Below are 22,071 nucleotides of genomic sequence, written 5' to 3'. Positions count from 1 at the left end.
AATAGGCTAATGCACATTAAAGTGCATGTGCAGACATGCCCAGGATGTCCTGCAAGGGTAGAATAAAAATTATATGAATGACCACTCCTCTGAGTGGACTTGTGAAGAACACGACATTATATATTTTTGTAAGGAAAATATAAATTTGTATCATTGCTGATACCAACTGCAAGTTCCCTTGAGGTGAAAAGAAGTGACCTGACAAGCACACTGCAACCACTAGTGCTATGCCAGCATTGCCTGAGGGAAGAGAGAAACCAAAACAAAAGGGAGCTGTTAATTAGAATGTTTCCAGCAACCAGGACAAATCCAATTAATTAACCCCAGTCTGCAGGATAGCAACCATGCTATCCAGAAAATAAAGCCAACATTATTAGTATAACAAAAATAGCTCAGCTAGTATCCAAAAGAACAACATCCCAAAAGAGACTCTTCCTCTTTGCCTTTTGCTGTATGAAATGGCCTGCCACATAAGAAGCTCCCTATCTAGCATTCTGACTCCTGGCAGACTGGCATTCATCATGGATGTTCTTTGCATTTTGTTGATTTATTTGGATTATTTTCACAATGTATCCATTGTTCTAAATCAGAGCTCAAAATTCTAGAAACTGTTCCTCAGCGCTCAGCTCTACTTAGCATACTGCATGAACACATAGGCATGCTTTCCTTTTGTATCTCCATCCAAAAAAATATACTTTTAAAAGAAAGTTGAGTGTGCAAAAGCAAGTACTCAGAAAGGAGGAATGCCAGAAATAAGCTCTCCTGTATACTATTAGTTGGCTTCCCCTTGTGGCTATGCGTTATATGACAAAGTCTGTAATTACCTATTCACATATTTTTTTCCCCACAGAACTGCCTCATTGAGTGGGTATTTATTCATTTTTTTTCAGCGTGTAGCCCCAGGTCTTACTTAACTGATATCACAGAAGACTGAATACAAGATTTTTGTCTCATAGGTTTTTCTGTGGTGCTCTTACCATAATATTTGAGAAACACCTGGGTATCAATTAATATGTCTTCACAGCACCTCCATGATATTCGATGGTATTGCCAACCCCATTTTGCCCATAGAGACAGAAGCAGAGAAATAGGACTAAAAGCTTCAGTGCCCAGTGTGAAACACCTAGAACCCATTCCATTCTCCCCTCTAGAAAATTTGGCATTTTGCACTGAACATATTCAAAGCACACCTCTGGCTGACCTCAGCTGCAGTTCAGGAGTTTTAGTTCCACCTCTCTCATATTGGGTGCATTATGAGGAACATGCAGTGAGTGGCCAACTGTGAAGTTAAGTTTAAGAGCCTTCCCAAGCAATCATAAAGGAACTCTGAGGTGGAGGCAGCGATAGGAGGATCCAGGGAAGCATTCAGTTGCCATAACCATGAGACCGTTCTTTATTCCTGCAACAATCTGTATATTCACTACACACTTCCATATTCAGCAGCAAATGGAGGGGGGGGGAAGGGTTGGGGGGCATCATCCACATAACCAACTTTCTGACCTTTGTGTAAATTGCAGCACAGGTTGGTGAGAAGTTTCAGTTCTGTTGAAGCAGCATTTTGTGATAGAAAATGGTTAAAATGAAACTTTTCAACCATCTCTAATAGGGAGCCCTCCTGGTGTTCTATCGCTTCAGGAATGCAGCCCGATTCCCCTGCTGTGCTCTTCCATTCTGCTTTCATTTCTTTTCCCTTTCTTTTCTCCTGCTCCCCAATATTGTTTTCCCTCTTGACCACAAGTCCCCAGAAGCCTTTCAATGATTTATCTTTTTTTTCTCTCAAGCCTTCCCATGAATGTAAGAAAGTTGGTTCCTGATAATGATATTAGACAAGTGAATGAGCTACCTGACTGTCTCCCGTCTTGCTATTTCTGACTGCTGCTGGGTATCCCACACTGATAGGGGTATATCTCAGTGTTGGATGTTGATTTTAAAAAGGTTGTCAGAAATAAGAAATAGTAGAGCAGTCCCTTAAGCAGCTGTACTGTAGAGTATACAGCAGCTCTAGCTGTGTACTACAGAGTAAGCTTTGGAGTAGTTTCCACTGGGTGAGACCATGAACCTTTAGTAGCCTTCATGAATAAGCATTAAAGCTTCCAAAAGTTGTGGAAGTCAGTACTTCCAGGGCACAAACTAAGCAAGTGCAGTAGCTTGAAAAATCTTGTATATTATTCTGTACAGAGAGAATTGCTGTGGATATTTTTGAAGGTAGAATTTTATTCAGGGTATTCTGGGAGGGTAATTTACATAAAAAAGAGTTATTCTGCAAAATTTCTTTAGACTGCAACTTAGTGGTCTTATCATCAGACAGCCACAGTGGCAGTGTATTCTATGTTAAAAAATGTCTGTACCATGATTCAGATAGTTGTATTGTTATAAAAGCAGTCAAATGAGCGCTCCTACCAGTCTACTTATGATACCTTTCAGAATGTTAATCTTTTATTCACCCATGTTAGATTATTTCAGGTGTAGTGAGAGTAGGAAGTGGAAACATATGATTACCCCAAGTAACAGATAATCATATACGTTTCATATACGAGAGAGAGACGTAGGTAAATATTAGGTGTGTTTTGGCTGCAAAATTTTTGTCACACATCAGAAAAGGAGTTTTTAATGGCCAAAATCTGTTGGCCTGAACCATATTTCTGGTCTCATTCTACACAGCTATTATAAAACTTTAGTCTGTTCCTGGATGTGCACTACTGAATGAACAGGTGTGGCCAAAAGTGCACATATGCAAATATCTGTATAGTTTTGAATGCAGGTATTGATCATTATCATGATATTTTGTGACTTTTCAACCATTCCCTTTGTGACAGCACTTTTCACCCATCAGTTCTTAAGGTTATCACAAAAGCGCAAGCAACAATCTGAAAAAAAAATGTGTCATGTTTTTAAGAAGTAGATAGAAAAATTAAATTAAATGATATTTGATTATTAAATGTCATCGCCCTATACCACAATATAGGTTAAGATTTAAGTATTGCAAAGTATGCAAAGGAGTTAACACTATGTTTTGTAGTAAACATGAGGTTCATAAAGTCTTTATGTCCGTAAAACATTTAATTAATGAAAGTCAAACATGGATAAAAACAATTTACCCTGATTTACAGACTCCCTTCATCTGGAAACAGCTGCTTAATGTTCTTCTTAAAAACACAGCTTGATTCTTTCAGTATTAACAAGCTATTATTGTGAGTTATGTCCTTCTTTCAGTGCATAAATTCACTTAAAGTGAATGTAGAGAAGTTTATAAAATGCAGGCTTAATGTTGTTGTAACATATGTTGCAAGGTTTTTAACAGTGACAGTTTTGATGAAAGATATTTTTGCTTTGCTCTCATAAATTAAGCTTGCTTCTTCTTGTTTGCCGTGGCTTTTTTTAATGTCATAAGAAGTTGGTCCCTGAAGAACATAATGAACAGTGTAGTGGGGATATAGTAAAAGCGATGGAAAGAAAAAGATTTTGGTTAGTCTTCAGTCTTGGGCTCACTTTTTCATAGCCTAGCCCAAGTGATCATATCCCTAATTCTGGAAAATCTTTGGGTTAGTTAGCACAGAAGATACAGAAAATCCCACTTGTTGAACCTCAGGCATAAAACTGAATTAAGCAACCAGCCAGTTATATGTCTAGACAGACACACTATGTGTTGATTGTTTCATTTTCTTTGGCACTTTGCTTGACAACTGTAGAAGTCACGATCTTTTACCAGAAAAGGTTTTTGGTTTGTTTTTTTTTTTACCGTTTTTAGAGATTAAGCTACAAATTCATGCCAACATTACAGTAGCTTGGAGTCCTTTGATTTGATACTTTTTTTACAGAGAAAAAAATAGTAACAACCTCTTCAAGATAATACATTTTGAAGTGTTTTCTTTTCAGTTGTGGTAACATTTATTGTTATGAAAGACAGGGTAGAATTGTTATATTACTGGATGCAATCCCAGTCTTGAATTCTGTTTGCCCAGCAACAAATAAAATACAAATATAAACAACATTACATCCCATCTGATGGTGTAAGCGGTTCATAATACCAGAATACAAATAGACTCCTTAGAACGTTGGAAGCAACAAATTTTTCTTAGCTAGTAGTTTTTCTGCATCTGTCTATGTCTGTTTTACTTTTTGGAGTATCTCATGAAAGGTTGAGGGATAACAGAAGTAGTGGACTAACTGAAAATGTACAATACATCTTCAGAGATTTGGCATTTTCTGAAAATAATTTGTTTTTCCTTTCCTTCACAGATTTCAGAACATTAGCATCCAAGTGACTTTAATAGCTTTACATGCAGTACTCATTATGCCAAATTGAATGAAAATTATCTGTTTATCATAGTTTTTGGTTTTATGCTTTGAGATTAGACTGGTATATCATTAGACCTAATTAGAAAGAGTAAAATAAGGACATACTGAGAGAGGGGTATACATCTTCTTTAAAAAAATTTAGTGAAATTGGAGTAATCCACAAGATGTTTTGATTTTATATTTAGAGGAAATTAGCAGCACAAGTAACTAAATCATTTTCTCTTTCTAAATGCAGTAGGTTGCATTTTTGTTTTCATTTTAATATGGATTAAGTACTTTAAATATGTATAGTAATATATCATTCACTACCATTTTTAGGTTGACCGCCAGTCCCAGTTTATTCAGGGCTATCGAGTCATGTATCGTCAAACATCAGGACTGCCTTCTCCAACCGTGTGGCAGAATTTAGAGGTCAAAGTTCCCACCGAGCGCAGCGCTGTCCTAATCAACTTGAAAAAAGGTGTAACTTATGAAATTAAAGTTCGACCATATTTCAATGAGTTCCAAGGAATGGATAGTGAATCCAAGTCTGCCCGTACCACTGAAGAAGGTTAGTAAAATTGTGAAATGAAGTGACAGGTTCTCCCATCTTGGGCTGGAGAATTATGTTCACTCTGATAATTGCACTAATAATTATGCTGCGTTTAATTTCTTTTGGTTCCAGTGCCTTTTGTTTGTTACATGGCTTTTGAATTTATCCTTACAGATTCCTCTGAGCGTTATAATATTACCAGATCTTTATTGATGAGTGTGGCAGGGCACTGTTGGTGCTTGCCACTTCAAGGGCCAGAAGGCAGCAGCCAGCAGGCGACTGATGAGGGCAGCCATATTGGATCTGGGGCTGCCCGTATAAACACGGCAGTTCTGTGCTGGGGGCCAGGCAACAACATTGCCTGGTCAGAGGGCTGCTGATATCATCTGGAGGAAAGGGAGGAGCTGTAGGGGATGGTAAGGAGGCTCCTGGTCCTGGGCATGACCTAAAACTGCACCCTGCCAGGAGTGGATGGCCTGGTGAGGCTCCCAGTGGTTATTACATGGAATAACATTGGGACTAGAGTTTCGTCCATATGATGTTTGTGTCCAGTTCATTGCAAATATATGGACTGGTCATAAATACCAGGCCAGTTGCTACCCTGGTGAAAGGGGGGCTGGGGCACCTTAACCCCTAGTCCCCACAACCGGGTGGGTAACCCCTTGTTGGAGGGCCTGGAGGGTGGACCCCCAGAGACAGAGAAAAGGCCATAGACTCAGGTCTGTCTGGACTTCTCCTGACTGGTCAATTCTGGGGCCAGGACTGGAAGGGTCAAAGGGCCAGGGGCCAAACCATGAGGGACGCCCAAGAGCTGCGCATCTGGGGTCCTGACTGGCCTGGAGGTGGGCCAGGGCTAGTGAACCAAAGGTCCCGGGTGGACCACACCTAAAGGGGAAGCAGTTCAGGGAGCTATGCTTCCTAATATGAAGGTGGATGAGGTTGCCTGAGGAGAGGAATCCAAGTGGGGTTCAATTAGGACGATTCTGGGGCCCAGTGTGGGGGCTGGTGATAATGAGAACATCGAGATGCCATCTGTGAGACTTGGGCTGCAGTGTAGGGGAGGACAGGAGCTGCAGATTGTGCCCCCTGGCATTGGGGCAGGAAATGGGCAGCCTCCCACTTAATTAACATCTATTAATTAATTATACCAACAAGGTGTGGTAGGTGAGAATGTGGGTGGTTAGCCCAGGAACAGATGGGCGGGCCACACTGAGATTGGCCCTGAGCAAGCCCCCTGTTACAATGTGTCTAAAAGCTCTTTCTGAAAGAATACTCTTGTTTCTCTTTATTACATATAACAAGTGACTTTGGATTTGTGACACATCGTCTGCAACCGGATCACATTTAGAGAACTAGTTCTGCTGGTATAAAGTAGGGGTTGGCAACCTGCAGCCCATTGACTGGGTCTGCAAATAAGTTGGATTTGGCCCAGGAAGTTCTAATCAGTCTCAGATCAGCTCAGGGAATCAGGCAGAACACAGCAGCACTGAGCCACCCATCCTTTCTACAGCCCTCTCTGCTGCTCTCTTCTATATGTGCTTACCCTTACTACAGATGGGCTGGGTATCTGCAGCAAAGATAAATGCAAGCAGCTTAAACTCCCTGCAGGGCAAAAATTGTGCCCCATGGTAGGTTCACAAGCTCCAGTTCATGGCAGCAAAAAGTTTCTGACTGCTGGTGTAAGGATCCTGGAGGTGACTGTGGGGAGGAAGTCTTGCAGTAACAACCTCTCCTGAGTAGGAAATGAAGATGGAGGCATTGCTAGTGGAACGAGGATGAGATTAGGATTTTAGATCCTGCCTTTGACTAGAATGCAGAAAAGCTAAGGTTGGCCCTAGTAGTACAACACCCATAAAACCACTCTTTCTGGTGTCTGATATAGTGAAATCAATTTCCTTTGACTGTATCCTCAGTGTCAGGAAAATATCCTTAAACCATAAATCAAAATATTTGTGTTATAGAAACAGTAACCAATTTACAATGCAAAAAATTAAGCAAGAAGGATCTTTACATCATGCAGGGTGGAAACATTGTTCTGCTTACATGGAAACATTTTTAGGATTGCACTATAATGAAAAAGTGGAGCAACTACACTGGCTTTGACATAATTATTTATTCATTTCTCTTAGACCTCTTTTTAAGAAATAGCTATTCAGTCTAGCCATCTGATTATGCCTGTTGCCACTGCATTAGGGCTATCTGATTATAGAGGAAGAAAGGGAAAATAGTCTTGTGGCCAAAGATGGAAGGATGGTTTTGATGCCAGGATACAAGCATAGAGTCATGAGATCTGTGTTCTTTTCTCAGCTCTTCCATTTGAGACCTACATATGTAACTTTAAACGAGATTCACCATTCATACTTGCTTTTGGTGTTTTGGCCATAATCTGTCTTCGCAAGTTCCATTAAAACATGGATCTAGACTATCTACATGACACTGTTAGTGGTAATAGTCTACATAATTCCATAGTGACTGTAAAGTGCTTTATGATCCTAATATGGTTTGTGCCACCATCACCATTATTATTATCCTTTTACCTTCATACATTTTATAGCTATTATACAAGTAAGCAAGCCTTGCAGAAACTGTAGACTAGGTACTTACTCTTCCTGCCTTACAGATAGGCAAATTGGGTGTTCTGTGAGTCACCAAAGAGCACAAAACATGTCACTGTCCAAAGCTGGATTAGAATTGGAAAGTTTCTGGTCCCATTGCTCAGACCATAAAGCCTCGCTCAGACGATAAATCCTAAATTGTTCAGGAAAGGTTGGTGTCACTGCTATATGAATAAAGCTCTTTTTAAAAGATTGAAAAAGAAAATTGGAGAAAAGCTTCATAGGTTGAAAGTGTTTTGCTAGAATTAATGGTAGGATGTTTCCCTTCCTAGAGAATGTTCTCCTTGTCCCTTCTCAATTGATTTTTGCTGTTTATTTAGTTCATCTAACTGTCTCCTGCTAAAGTTAAATTAAGAACCACTGAAAAAGAGAGAAGATTTGGTATCTCTGCTCTATTTCTGTGAAGTACTTGAGGAATGACATTTTCATTTATAACCCTCATTTCCCAGAAGGGCCTGTCAGGTAATTTCCTACTTTAAAGGCCACTTTCTTCTTGTGCAATAATTTCCACACAGTGGCAGACAAGGTTCTTTGGGTAAACCCGAAAGGTTGCAAAGAACAATTTTTCCAACTGTTTAGTTGGTCTAATAAAAGATATCACATTTACCCAAAGAAATGTGTATGCCTATGTCCTTAGACCAACACAGCTACAGCCAACACCCACTTTTCACACAGTGGAGATTTTTAGACACTTCTTTGCCTACAGATATGTTAAAGCCACAGTCCATGTTTTGCTGCGTAGATTAATGTAACCTTCAACCATCCTTTTTTACTGGTATCTCCTTCAGTAATGCAAGACCTATAATACATAGTAGTATCACCAGTCAAATGTCAGCCACTGTAAATGATTTTTTCTTTCCCATATTAAATTGTTTAGCTGATAAGGTTCTTTTTTTCCCCTTTCTCAAAAAATAGGTAAATAAAAGCCCAATAGGCAACACAGACTTCCACATACAAATTAGTAAGTTCATTAAGTCCCATGGACATTTCCTTTGGACTTTATAACTGTCTTGGTGTTCATACTTTCTCAAAACCTTTATTTTTTTACAGTTATCATACTTTGTGCATTGTCAGATGACTGGTTTGAAACTCAAACTATTAAGTGATGACTTTGTTAAAAGTCAAGTCACAATATATTTAGGAAAATAATTTGGAAGAGTGATGTGAGAACTGTACATTTTTTGCAACATCAAAATGTGGAGATCTAGGGAAGGCAAGGCATGACTAAAAAGGTTTTTACTGTATTGAATTTTACATGGAATGTTACTTCTGAAGCCTGCCTCCGAAAATCAATTTCACTGCAGTTAGACTTTTCCTCTAGATCAGACATTTGTCACAATTCAGTATCCATTCATCTCCTACCTCTTTGGCCTTGTGAAAGTAACAAATGGAATTCTGTTTGGTTATGTCTGGAAAGATGAGCAGTGATTTGGGTTCGTTCATATCTGTAGGAAGAAGCTGAGCACTGGAATAATTGACCTGTCAAGAATCAGGCAAGGTGTTCTCCACAAGCCAGCAGCAAGGGAAATGAAAAACCAGTTTTAAAAATGTTATTTTTCAATGTGGTCTATTTAATAACTTCAGCAGTGTCAGACAAGCTGTTTAATTTATATCATGGTGCCAGTTTACAGAGTGATTTTATCATAGAGAGAGAATGTAGAGCAGTAATATGTAAAATATACATCTATATTTTTGTGTGATGCAGGTGCTCACATTAAAAGAGAGCTGGCCAAATAATTATCTTAATGCTAATTTATTTAGCATTTTCATTTCTCTTTTGTATTCATAAATTATCCCAAAGCAGATCACAGTTTCCCCTAGCATAGTCACTATTTCATGGAATAACATTGGGACTAGAGTTTGGTCCATATGATGTTTGTGTCCAGTGCATTGCAAATATATGGACTGGTCATAAACCAGATTCACCAGATACTGTGTTCACTTGCAGTCCAGTCCCTGCTTGCATTAGCCAGGTGCTGAGATATAGGCTTCAGATTTTATAGGCTATGAATTTGACTTTCTTAAACAACTATCCTATATTTAATAATATAGACTAGTGTATAGTATATTACCTCTTCAAACTGGCTATTATGATGAAGAGTCAGGGCAGTAAATTCATTCACTAGAATAGATATAGAGCACAAATACAAGGACATATCAATTTAGCTGAAATGATTTTTTAATACAATATTGGAATGAATATATTTTTTAATATATCTTTCAATGCATGTGTTGCTCTATGTCTTTGTGTATAGGAAATGTATATTTTCATACACCTGGAATAATGAATACTATACATTTTAAGAAAAAATGTGAATACATTTCAGCTTAGTCCATTATGTTTCAAAACAACAGCTTAATATTATTCTCTGCCATTATTATCACTGTTATTGTTTTCTTTTAAAATCAGGTACTAACAGCAAAAATATATAAGCTTTATTCACATTTCTATGTTAAAAAACAGATAGGATTTATATAAATACTCATTTTAACACAGGATTTCATTCTCTTTCACTTTCTGTAAAAATAAGGGTGTTATTACACATTACAGTTCACATGTGCTACCTCTAAGGAATGTTAGACGGTATTAAAATTGGCACATGCTGTGAGCAGTCACACATTAAGGGTTAATACTCTCACTGATGTGCACAACTCTGACTTGCTGCTAGATGGCTGCAAGCAGTGGCATGGCTAGGAGCTGGCAAGTCTCTCCCTTGGCTGCCCAACTCAGTGGCTGTCCAGCAGTTCCCCATTCACCTGCCTCACCTCCTGTGGCTCTGTGGAAGCTCCCCACTCCAGAACCACCCCCCCGCAAAAAAAAAATTCTTGAAGTTCTTGATCCCTTCAGGATTTGAGTAAGATAATGAGAAAATGAATAGAGCTCTCCTTGGAAAGGAATATCCTGGACTGAGAAGTTTCTGGGTCTTTCAGAACTTAACAAAACTGATCCACAAAAGCAAGTGAGAGATAACTTTGGTGTTCTGGATGATAGATTGTCCGTGGAAGGGAAGAGATAGAGGATGGCTAGGGATGGTGCATTCTGGGATATTGGAGGACTGTGAATTGCTGGTATTGGCCTGGTAGTGGAGCAGATTGCAACCCGAGCTGCCTAGTGTCAGCTAGGGATAATCATCGCCTGAAAAGGTGTAACTTTGATACACTCACAGGGCAATTAGCTCATCTTTTCCTGCTTCATGCACAGGCACTCCCATCTTAACACATGGGGAAAATAACAATACTCTTGCACTTCGGTTGTTGAATACACCAGTTTTATACTCAATCTGACTAAGAAGGGTGTCTCTAGATCTTATAGTTTCATAGTTGGTAGGGTCAGAAGGAACCTGAGCCGATCATCAAGTACGACCCCCTGCCATGAGCAGGAAAGGATGCTGGGGTCAAACAACCCCAACTAGGTGATTATCTACCCTCCTTTTGGAGACCCCCAGGGTAGGAGTGAGCACCACTTCCCTTGGAACTTGGTTCCAGATCCCAGCTGCCCTGACTGTGAAGTAATGCCACCTGAATCTGCTCTCAGTCAACTTATGGCCGCTATTCCTTGTTACTTCCAGTAGTGCTGGGGGGAACAGATATTCTCCCATTGCCTGGTCCCCCTTGGGCAGTTTATAGAAAACCACCAGATCCTCTCTCAGCCTTCCCTTGTGGAGGCTCAACAGGTTCAGGTCCCATAGCCTTTCCTCATAGGGTCTGCCCTGCTGCCCCCTGATCATGCGGGTGGCTCTCCTCTGGATCCTCTCGATGCTGGCCACATCGCTCTTCTAGTGTAGTGCCCAGAACTGGACACAGTACTCCAACTGTGGCCTGACCAGTGTCGCATAGAGGAGGAGTATCACCTCCCTGGACCTGCTCGTGATGCATCTATGGATTCACGACAAGGTACGGTTGGCCTTCCTTACTGCCTCCCCACACTGCCGGCCCATGTTCATCTTGGAATTAATAATGACTCCAAGATCCTTTTCTGCCTCTGTGCTGATGAGAAGGGAGTTCCCCAGCCTGTAGGTATGCTGCTGGTTCTTCCTCCCCGAGTGCAATACCTTGCATTTGTCCATATTGAAACCCATCCTATTCTCATCTGCCCAGTAACCTGTCAAGATCTAGTTGTAGCCTGTCCCTCTCTTCTAAAGTGTGCACTTCTTCTTTTTGTTCTGCTGATTTTGGGCAGTCAGAGGCCAAAACTTAGCCCATATGTGACTTACTGCAATCTATGAATAGTTCATATTGTATCAGCAACTGCTTAGGGTGCCTGTAGATTTGTGGGGAGGCTGCTCCAATGTGCTGTAATTATAGCATGTTGAAGCAGACTCGGTTAATAGAGTCTGCTGGAGCATGCTGATTAGTGTGCTCCAGCAGCATCTGTGTCTTGTGTATCAGCATTGCTGCACTTCAAAATGGTGGTGGGGTGCTTTAAATTGCCCCTCCCCTGCCATTTTGAAGTGTAGGAACACTGATACATGCTTTGATTAGAGCAGCTCTCAGACCCACCCTAATTAAAGCATCCCCCTGCCCATCCCCAGAAAATGTATAAAAATGCTCTTAAAAACCAATGTACAAGCCAGTATTCCTTTTCTACCCAAGCTGTCAAGATAAACTTCAACTGATTTTTAGCTGCTTTGCAGCTAAACCATAAAATGTGGCCCTCAAACATTCATCCTTACAATGTAACCTTAGTAGTGATAGTCATTCATCTGTAATGTTCCTCTAAAAGATTCTTTTTCATGTGTAAGCTGTTTGTTTGGCCTTATTTTCAGATAACCTAAGTATTATTTTAAATTAGTTAAATATTACGTGGATTATTATTCATTTATCATTCATTCTCCTCGTCTGCAATATGAGTAGCCTATATTTCATTAGTAAAGGAGTTGAGTTCAGGTCCTCCAATTCATCTGGGTAGGCCAGATGCTGCCAAACATCCAAAGGAAAAAACAGAACCAGTCTTCGCAAAGTCTTAGGAAATATTAAGAAATCCCAGTCTCACTCCAGAAATCTGAGTTTTTCTAACATTTAGAGTATTCTGGAGCTACTGACACTGGCATCAAAGCTCAGGGAGGGTCAAAAGATAAATGGATATTGTTGCCTTTTAATTGTTTCCAAAGGGAGCCATGGCCCAGCTAGGTTCAGTCAGTCAAGCCTGAAAACCCAATAAGGAAACATTCTTGGAGTTCTTGATCCCTTCAGGATCTGAGTAAGAAAATGAACTAGGCTCTCCATGGACAGGAATATCCTGATTGAGAAGTTTCTGGGTCTTTCAGAACTTAGCAAAACTGATCCACAAGAAACAGTGAAAGGTTTTTGGAGTGCCTAGGACCAGGATTGACCAATCTGCTAAGGGGAGGTCCTAGGGAGGTATAACCATTTTGGCTGTTTGGCACTTTATCTTTAAAATTAGTTCCTGAAGCTCTTTATTTAAAAAAAAAAAGGCAAAAAAGAGAAAAAAAAGAGGAAAAGAAAAAGAGAGCAGGTGGGGTGAGCCGGAGAAAACAAAAGGAAAGAAAAATATTAAAGGCCCCCCCCAAAAAAACTGTAAAACAGGATTGTCACACTCACCCTTATGTAGTGAACAGCAGAACAACAGTTAGGCAGAGTGGGACTTCAACAATAGGCAAAACTCATCTCACTGAAAAGAAGAAGTGAAAATATTTGACCTTGCTTGAATCTGTCCATCTTTTAGTGCAATACCAAATGAAATCCCATATGCTTTTACTCTTTGGCTGCACAAAAGTTGTAAAGTCTTATATTTAAATTGATATGACCCCTTAATAAAGGCATTATTTTTCAGAGTTGTGAGTGACTGACAACATGTGTGCATCTAAGCCTGACATGCAGACCTTGTGTACTCTCTGTATACTTTTACAGTATTTAAGCAAAATGTGAGCTATAGCACCAATTAAAGTCTGTCTTCTATTTTTTGCTGCTGTCTGGTACAGCTCCAAGTGCGCCTCCTCAGTCTGTGACTGTTCTGACAGTTGGAAATCACAACAGCACAAGCATCAGCATCTCCTGGGACCCTCCACCTCCAGATCATCAAAATGGAATCATCCAGGAGTATAAGGTAAAAACTGATGACTGGCGGGAGGGATGTGAACTAAGGCAAATGGGTGGCTGAACAATACCTCTCAGGTTACCCTTTCCTGAGTGGAAGAAGGAAGCCATACATAGCTGAGTGCTCCTCCCAAACAGATTCAGTTAGGATCCCTCAATCTGTTTGGAAAACTAGCGGTGGGGTGGGAAGTGTTGCTTTTACTTTTCTTCTCTGCATCAGAACAGATTCAAATACAGACAGTCCTTGGATTTACGCCGCAATTGGTTCCCGAAAACCATGTCTTAAGGCAAAACACTGTAACTCAGAACCAATTTTCTCATAAGAAACAAAGTTATAAATGGGGGATTCGTTCCTGAACCAAGGCCCAATACCCTGTTTTCACCAAAAATAACCCAGAATGTTGTACTTGATCAATTATAGATGAGGAATATAGCTACATTAATGTATTTGTATTGTAAATAGCAATCATATTGATTTGGAAGGACTTCTTTGAAGTGACTTTGCTGGACTTTTTGACAGGCTCTTGATTGGACTTTTTTAAGGGTTCTTGGCTGGAGTCTTCTCAAGGGCAGGTTTTTCTGGAGTCCTGTCTGCTTTCTTAAAGAAAGTGTCCAAGGAAATGGGCAGCGAACTTGTTTACTGGCATGGCATCGTGTCAGATCAAGCATCGTAAAATTGAAACTGATGTCAGAAAGTTGAAACAGGGTGTCAATTTATAAATGTTGGAAGTGCAAAATGTTGTAACTCAAAACGTTGTAAGTTGAGGACTGCCTGTATCTCAAGTCAGAGGGTGTGGCTCTGGGAATTTCACATCTTATTCCTACTGAAAGCAATCCCTTAGCAACTGGTTGAAAACTACTATGAAAATCAGTGCCTCTTGGGCCACTGGTTTTTTGGGGGGTTTCCCTTTTTTTTCTATCTTTGTTGTCTGTTCTTAACTTTCACTGATGTGGTGCATGTAAAATGTCCTCTCCTGCTCATCATCACTTTCTTCTTTGATCTATAGCCAGTTCTATATTCTGATCACATCTAGATGATCTTTCACAACACAGAAACATCACAAATCCCTTGTAAAAAAAGCATAACTGTAATAAACCCCTTAAGTCTTGGCTCTGTTACCTATCCACAGTAGCATAACAAGAGGGTGACCAGGGTAGCAGCCCCAGATGCTGCCATTGTAGAGGCAGTAGAGAAGCATTTGCTGCAGTGACAGCTAACCATGGTGCCTCCCTCAGTACCACAGCAGCCAGTGCTGCTCCATGTGTTGCAGCTGCCCCAGGAATAGAGCTGCCATACTGTGCTTCTGCCTATGCAGATGTGAACGGAAAAGCATTTGGGGTAGACATCTAAGAATGAACTGGAGAAGTCATGTTATTTTGGGTCAGATTAGTTTCTATTGTTGAACGTTGGTGAGATCCCTCAGGAATAAACCTCTAGGGGTGGAAATCTTTGAGGCTTGAGGCTGTAGCAGGTGAAAAAAGCCATGTAAACGTTTCCTAAAGAAAGAAATCCTATGGGGCATAGCATTGTCAGTGCTACCACTGGTTCTGGGTAGGGGGTGCACAGTTCAGTTACCAATGCATCTCATATGGAACCTCTGGTTGAAGTAGAAGCTGTCCTGTCCTGGGAGAAATCTCCAAAAGAAACAAAGTAATGGCATTACAACTCTTGGATTTAGTTGTATCCTCTTACTTGGGACCATTTATACACTCTGGTGCAACTTTTTTTTTGGTTCTGAGATGGGAGGAGCAGTCATGTACTTTTAAAAAATCTTGTCATGTAGTTTCTTATGGTCTTTTCATTGTCTTACTGCTTTATTGCTAAATCATAAGGGCAAAGTAAACACACACACAATATTTATATATAGCGTATTAGTATTTCTCTTTTATTTCTGCTCAGTATCAAGATTTATTAATCCCAACATGATGTTGACTTCATTTTCACATCAATTAATAGTTACCACTTCAGTTCATCTCTGTACCAGTCCCAGTGTAAGTCAATATTTTCTTGAATTGAACATAAATTCTATTAAAAACCTACAAGAACAAAATATTATGATTTTATGGCTAAAGAGTCAGAAGCCAGACAACTGCACATATTAATGGTGATCTTTCTTCATATATACTGGGATATAGGCCAAGGTTTGCAAAGTGGTTCCTAAAATCCATATTTAAACACTTAGATGACCTTATTTTTTAAAGTTATGAACACCCCTAGCTACCATTATTCTCTGTGGCAAGGGTTGCATGCTCAACGTGTTTGAAAATTAAGCAGCTTCACTTTGTTTCTGTTTTTGAAAACTCAGCCAGTCTTTAATTATTTAGCACATAATATTCCTCTAATTGAGTATTATAATGTGAGACTATTTTCCTCACAAAGATACACACATTTGAAAATGTATTTCCCTTTATATATGCCTGCTTTAGTTTTATTCTCAAAATAACATGACACTCCTATAATAAGTGAGGTACAGATCCATAAACAGACTTAGGCACCTACAGTGGAACTCTCATGGAATTTAGGGGTATTTATACATGTGCTCTGGGGATGGGGGTGGGAGACAACTTAATTAGAGCAGCTCCAAGAGTCATTGTTATTAAAGCACCTGGAGTGTCTCATGTATCAGCGTTCCCCACATTTAAAAATGGTGGTAGGAACATTTTATCATTTGTCAGATGAACTTTAGATAATACGGCCCTGCCACCATTTTTAAGCACTGGGATGCTGATACATGAGATGCTGGAAGCTGCTGGAGTGCTGGAGTGCGGTAATTACCACACCAGAAGACTCGATTAATTTAGTCTGCTGCAATGCACTGTTATTACCATCGGTGTAGCCTTGATGCTCATGTATAGGTGCCCAAAATGTGTAAAAGTGTGACCTTCCAAAGCCCATGCCCAACCCCACAGGTACCTAAAATTTTGCCAATAAAGTTTCCCAGTTTTGATCTCCAGTTTTGCTTATGCATAGCTATCTTGTCAGGGAAGAGCAATAGGGGTGTGCAAAATGGGCCTTATTTGATTCAGATTCAGATTTAGCCTGAATCAGGAATGGTGATTCGATTTGTTGATTCGATGTGGCTGAATCTGAATCTGAAGATTTAATCCTGATTCAGAGAATCAGTAATTCGGCCATAGACACAGCTTTAAATGTTTTTTCTACTAAGAAAGTCCACACAGCAGTCCAGGATCAGGGGGGTACAATGGTGGCTTAAAATGGTGGCTTAAAAGCTTCTGCTCCTCTTAGGCAAATTCTATACTATATTTCCTAGAGGCCGACTCACCCACTAACTACATTGTGCCTCTACCATTAGCTATACTGATATGCTTATGATCAAATGTTTCTTAAACACTTCACAGTCATGTGTCATTTTGATGTTTTCCTAATAAATAGAAGATACATCAAGGTACCAGACACAGCTCATGAACACTGTGATGCTGGGCCAGATGGAGCATCCCACAGGACCATGAGGTGGGGGGTGGCCTGCGTGCTCAGTGGCGAATCTGGAAGTGGACCAGATCTACTTCCGGTCTGCTTCTGGGTCCACCAGGGAGCATGGAGGGGGGCCCCCCTTCACTCCTCCAGCTTAGCAATTGGCAGTGAGGTGAGTCTGGGTGTCCCCCCAAGACCCAGAAGGCACCAGTTGCCGAGCTTGGAGTGTGTTTGGGGGGCGGGCCCTGTGCACTCCCTGGTGGACCCAGAAGTGCTTCTGGTCCTCCTCTAGGTCTGCTGCCAAGCACACTGGGGAGCCCCCCGCGCTCCTGTGGGATGCTCCATCTGCCCCAGCATCACAGCATTCATGAGCTGCCTGCTACCTTGAGGTATGTAATAAAAACATTTAAAGCTGTGCCTATGTCCAAATCTCTGAATCTTTCCAAATATCTCTGAATTGATTTAGAGCGTTCAGATTCAATTTGGAGAGATTAAAGAGTCTCCTGATTCAATTTGGATCCAGGGATTCGGCCAGTGAATTGGGCCAATCCTCCACCAAATCAAATCAGTGACCAAACCTTTGCACAGCGCTAATCCTCAAGCATTTGTTCCTCCACCCAAGTTCCCTGAAAAGTTCAGTGCCATAGATGCGTGAAACAAAAACTTAAAACATTTCTACAGGATTGATCTTGCACAAAACCTAGTGCCCATGTCCACAGACACTTCCACTCAAAAATAAAGATGGGAGTTGGGGGATTAAGGAGAGTGGAATTTAAATAGTGATTGCATAAAAAGTATAAACAGCCTTCAGAGCTGGGATCAGAACCAAGGTGTCTTCTTTCCTAAGTGAGTGCCCTGAACACTAGGCCAGAAAGTTATGCTCCTTTTGCTCCCTCTCCCTGGCCCAATAAATTATTACTTTTTTTTTGCAAAGTGTCACAACTTCACTTGGAAAGGTAGAGAACATCACCCACCACAGAAAAGCCAAGAGCTCTTGGGAGCAGGGAAATGTGATTTTGAAGACACCACAGCCTGAGAAAGGACAGTGACCAAGGCACTACCAACTCCTCTACAAGTGCTATAATCACTAAACTACTATATAAAATAGGCTATCGTTTAAAATAAAGGAGGGGCCTCCATCTCTGAGAAGAACAAGTTAGCCACCTTTCTTTACCACAGGAGAGTATTCACAGCAGTGAATTTCAGTCTGACATTGGTGGTTCCCATGTAAGCCCCATTGTGGGGAAAGGATGAAGACCAACCCCTACATTTAGCTTTTCTTATTGAACGTTTCCTGTTCACCATGTTAGTTATTGTAAATCACACTGCAAGGCACCTACCTAACTGATCCCTTTGCACTGAATAGAAAGCATAGGTTGGAAGGCCAGGTAGTCTGGCCTTTGGTAGATATAGCCAGAAGTATTGGTTTGAAACCTTACAATGTGATATACCGGCAAATTAGGGGCAGCATGTAACCTCACTGGCCTAGGCCCAGAACAGAAAATAAATCGAATGCCCTTCCCCCTCCTCCCCCCACCCTGCTCAACCTACAAATGCCGCCCTCTAATCTTTGCTTAAATGGAGGAAGGAATATCAGGTAAATAGCCTTGCTAGTGTGCAGCTATAACCAGCAACAGAGCACGGCTGAGCATATCAAACTAATGCAGCCCTTAGTCAGCAATTGCATGTTGTTTGCAACTAGCAACTATTTTCTTTTAAATATAACTACATATACACACACTTGATTTCTTTATGTCCTGATTCCCTTGAGTGGTATTATAGTGATAACTAATGTATTCTTCAATAATACAGAAGTAGCATACAAGATATCTTCAACTAAAGTAGACTTTCTAAAGCACCTTGGTTCTACAATGTCTCAGGAAACCCTCAGGAATAAATACAACTGCAAGGCAAAAATGCCTTGCAATAATATACCACACACACCACAAAGTACTAGTTTGGATTAAGGAGTAGTTTGTGTGTCTGTAGAATTACAGAGCAAAATGAGTCAGAAATTGAAATCTATGTTCCTGGACAATTTCAGTAATCACAACAAGAGCAGTTATAAGAGTTTTAAGAGTCATTTTGCCCTGAAATGTATACCATTTCAGAAATGTCACATGCCCTTTCTCTGCCAAGTAAGAAAGCTGAAAATACTTTAAAAGGGTGTTTTCATACTACGTTCCAGAGTGTATAATCTTATTTCTTGTATTGTTTGTGGCTCGTTTTCTATTTAGTAGGAAAACATCAAAATGACACATGATTGTGAAGTGTTTAAGAAATATTTGATCATGAGCATATCAGTATAGTTAATGGTACACAGGCACAATGTAGTTAGTGGGTGAGTGGGCCTCTAGGAAATATAGTATAGAATTTGCCTAAGAGGAGCAGAAGCCTTTAAGCCACCATTTTAAGCCACCATTGTACCCCCCTGATCCTGGACTGCTGTGTGGACTTTCTTAGTTATTTCAGTCAGCCTGCAACTATTGTAGTGCTATTAAAAGTATATGTAGTGTTATGAATCACATCCCTGACCCCATCATTCCACTTATGCTTAGGCTTCCAAATGGAAGGAAGTTGGCAGCTATATTCCTCAGTTCCTGCACTTTGGGAAGTTCTCCCTTGCTTGAATCCATGACTTTTGAGTTCCTCTGTCTTGACCTGGCCTTTCATCTCCAGAGCAGAGAAGGGAATCTCATCCAGTCCAACAGCTCACATGTGTTAGTACATGTGAATCATTTGTAGAATCAGGCTTAAACCTTCAATTTACCTTTGTTTTTCTGGGTTTCAAAATATCAATACATTTTCAGTACAGAATATTAATGTTGTGCAGTAGCATTTGTGTTCATGCATCATGTTGTCTGCTTTCTCCAACCTCTATCCCAGATCTGGTGCCTAGGGAATGAGACTCGATTTCACATCAACAAAACAGTAGATGCAGCCATTCGCTCTGTTGTGATAGGTGGCCTATACCCAGGTATTCAGTACCGAGTGGAAGTTGCAGCAAGTACCAGTGCAGGTGTTGGAGTTAAAAGTGAACCACAACCCATAATAATTGGTAAGTGATTGTTTATTCTGTTGTTTTGTTTTGCCTGTTTAGGTTTTCATAAATGCTTTCATAAATCACATTGGAAGGCATAAAAATTCATGGAGCAAAAGACTAGGTGCAATTCAGTTTGAGCTATCTATTTAACTTTAACTGTACCACTGCTTGCATCTTCTTCTGAATAGTTTTCACACTTAATAAGATGAAATAGTTCTTCCTCCCTTGAAACATATTAAAAAACATAGATTATCTTGCGAAGCTGACTTAATACTTTATTATGAATTTACCATCCTGCAGGTTGACAGATTTATAGAACTAGCCACTAAAGCTCTCTCCTTATCCTGTTAAGATGATTGTAATATTGCCTTATTTACCCTGCTGGTGCCCTAGGCACTGTATACAGTTGGTTTTCTGAGTATCTCAAGTCAGTATTTCCCAGCTATCCAAGCAGATGGGTTTACTTCTGCCAAAGAAAAGCTGCATTCAGGCAAAATAGAGACGAAAGCTGGAATTATCATCTTTTTCTTTTGAAATGACTGTTTTTTATTAGGGTTTTCCATGGTAGATCGGTTTCCTGACCTGAGGGAAACCTAGAACTTGATACCTCTGACATTCTTTTAATGTGTACCATGGGGATGGTGGCAAAGGGCAGGGGTGGGAGGGCACATGCAACAGAAATGAACTCAGATATTTTGCTGCTTTAAAGTGATTCAGGAGTTTGGTTTACTTGTATTAATTCAACGTGTTTTTGTCATTACGTCTTTGAAGCTATTGAAAAAAATGTGCTGTTTCTAATATTCTTGATGCTTTATAACCTCCTCACCAACACTGTTGGGACTCTCAGCAAAGACTGCTAGATAGAGAGGGAAATGAAACATAAGCAGTGTCTCACATTTAGGACGTTCAATTTGGCTGGGTATAGACATTCAAAAAGCCTGAGGCAAAATTGATCTATGTTACTGGGTTTTCTATAAGTGGCATAGTTTAAATTATTAGTAAACAGAACACACATTTGCCCTTGGGTGGGGGGCAAATCTTAGACTGGGTTCCGCCATATTTAAGCCAGTCTACATGTGCTGAACATTAGGGATGTGCGAAAATGGCCATATTCAATTTGGATTTGGATTCAGCCCAAACTGGGGACAATGATTTGATTTTTTGATTCGGATTTGTGCCCAATTTGATTCGGCCGAATCTGAATCTGAAGATTTGATCCTGATTCAGAGAATCAGTGTTTTGGCCATAGACACAGCTTTAAAAAAATTTCTACATACATCGAGCTACCAGGCAGTGCTCGTGAATGCTGAGATGCTGGGGCAGATGAAGTGTCCCACAGGAGTGCAGGGGGCTGCCCAGTACGCTCCCCAGCAGATTCGGAAGTGGGCCAGAAGTGCTTCTGGTCCACTTCTGGGTCTGCTGCCAAGCATAAGGGGGTCCCCCCTGTGCTCCTGTGGGATGCTTCATCCGCCCCACTATCTCAGGATTCACGAGCTGCCTGGTAACTTGAGGCATGTAGAAAAAACATTTAAAGCTGTGTCTATGTCTGAATCATCGAATCTCTCCAAATCTCTCTGAATTGATTCTGGGGTTTCCAATTCAGATTAAAGGGTCTCCTGATTTGATTCAGACTCAGAGATTTGGCCACCAAATTGGGATGAATCTCTGCCAAATCGAATCAGCAACTGAAGCTTCACACAGCCCTACTGAACATCTCTTCTGTTATGGGTGTAGACCAGTTTTAGTTATCAAGCTTCTGTTCTCTTACAGTTATAGACCAATTTCCAGTCACTTATACTAGTAAAAATGTAATGTCTATACTTGACCTTACGTTGGAGGAGGCAGGGGTGGAATTCAGAAAGCTAGTGTGCTACTGAAGTATTATTTACACACTCAGACTATTCACCTAAAAGTAGGGAAATGAAAAAAAATAGGTTTATTTATTATTAAGTGTAAGAAAGGAGAGGAATATAAAATACTCTGCCTTTGAGAAGATGCAGTTCACTGGAGGCTCATAGGTCAATAAACTGTACGATAAAAGGGGGGGGGGGAATTCCAAGACTGAAAATAAAGAATGGAGTTGCTACAAAGA

General features: G+C 40.4%; 1 protein-coding gene across 2 annotated transcripts in view; it reads left to right on the top strand.

The window, feature by feature from the left end:
- ROBO2 (roundabout guidance receptor 2) overlaps positions 1 to 22,071 on the top strand; it is a 581,029-nt gene that overhangs the window by 474,262 nt on the left and 84,696 nt on the right. For both annotated transcript variants that reach the window (XM_019528743.1, XM_019528742.1), the window contains exons 14-16: positions 4,618 to 4,849; positions 13,389 to 13,513; positions 19,823 to 19,994. In XM_019528743.1, coding sequence (XP_019384288.1) covers positions 4,618 to 4,849; positions 13,389 to 13,513; positions 19,823 to 19,994 — 529 coding nt within the window. The remainder of the gene's footprint in view (positions 1 to 4,617; positions 4,850 to 13,388; positions 13,514 to 19,822; positions 19,995 to 22,071) is intronic.

The sequence above is a fragment of the Crocodylus porosus genome, unplaced genomic scaffold, assembly GCF_001723895.1.
Source record: "Crocodylus porosus isolate Cpor-Errol unplaced genomic scaffold, CroPor_comp1, whole genome shotgun sequence".
Lineage (NCBI taxonomy): Eukaryota > Metazoa > Chordata > Crocodylia > Crocodylidae > Crocodylus > Crocodylus porosus.
The sequence above is the reverse complement of the archived record's forward strand: the minus strand, read 5'-3'. Positions and strand labels throughout refer to the sequence as shown.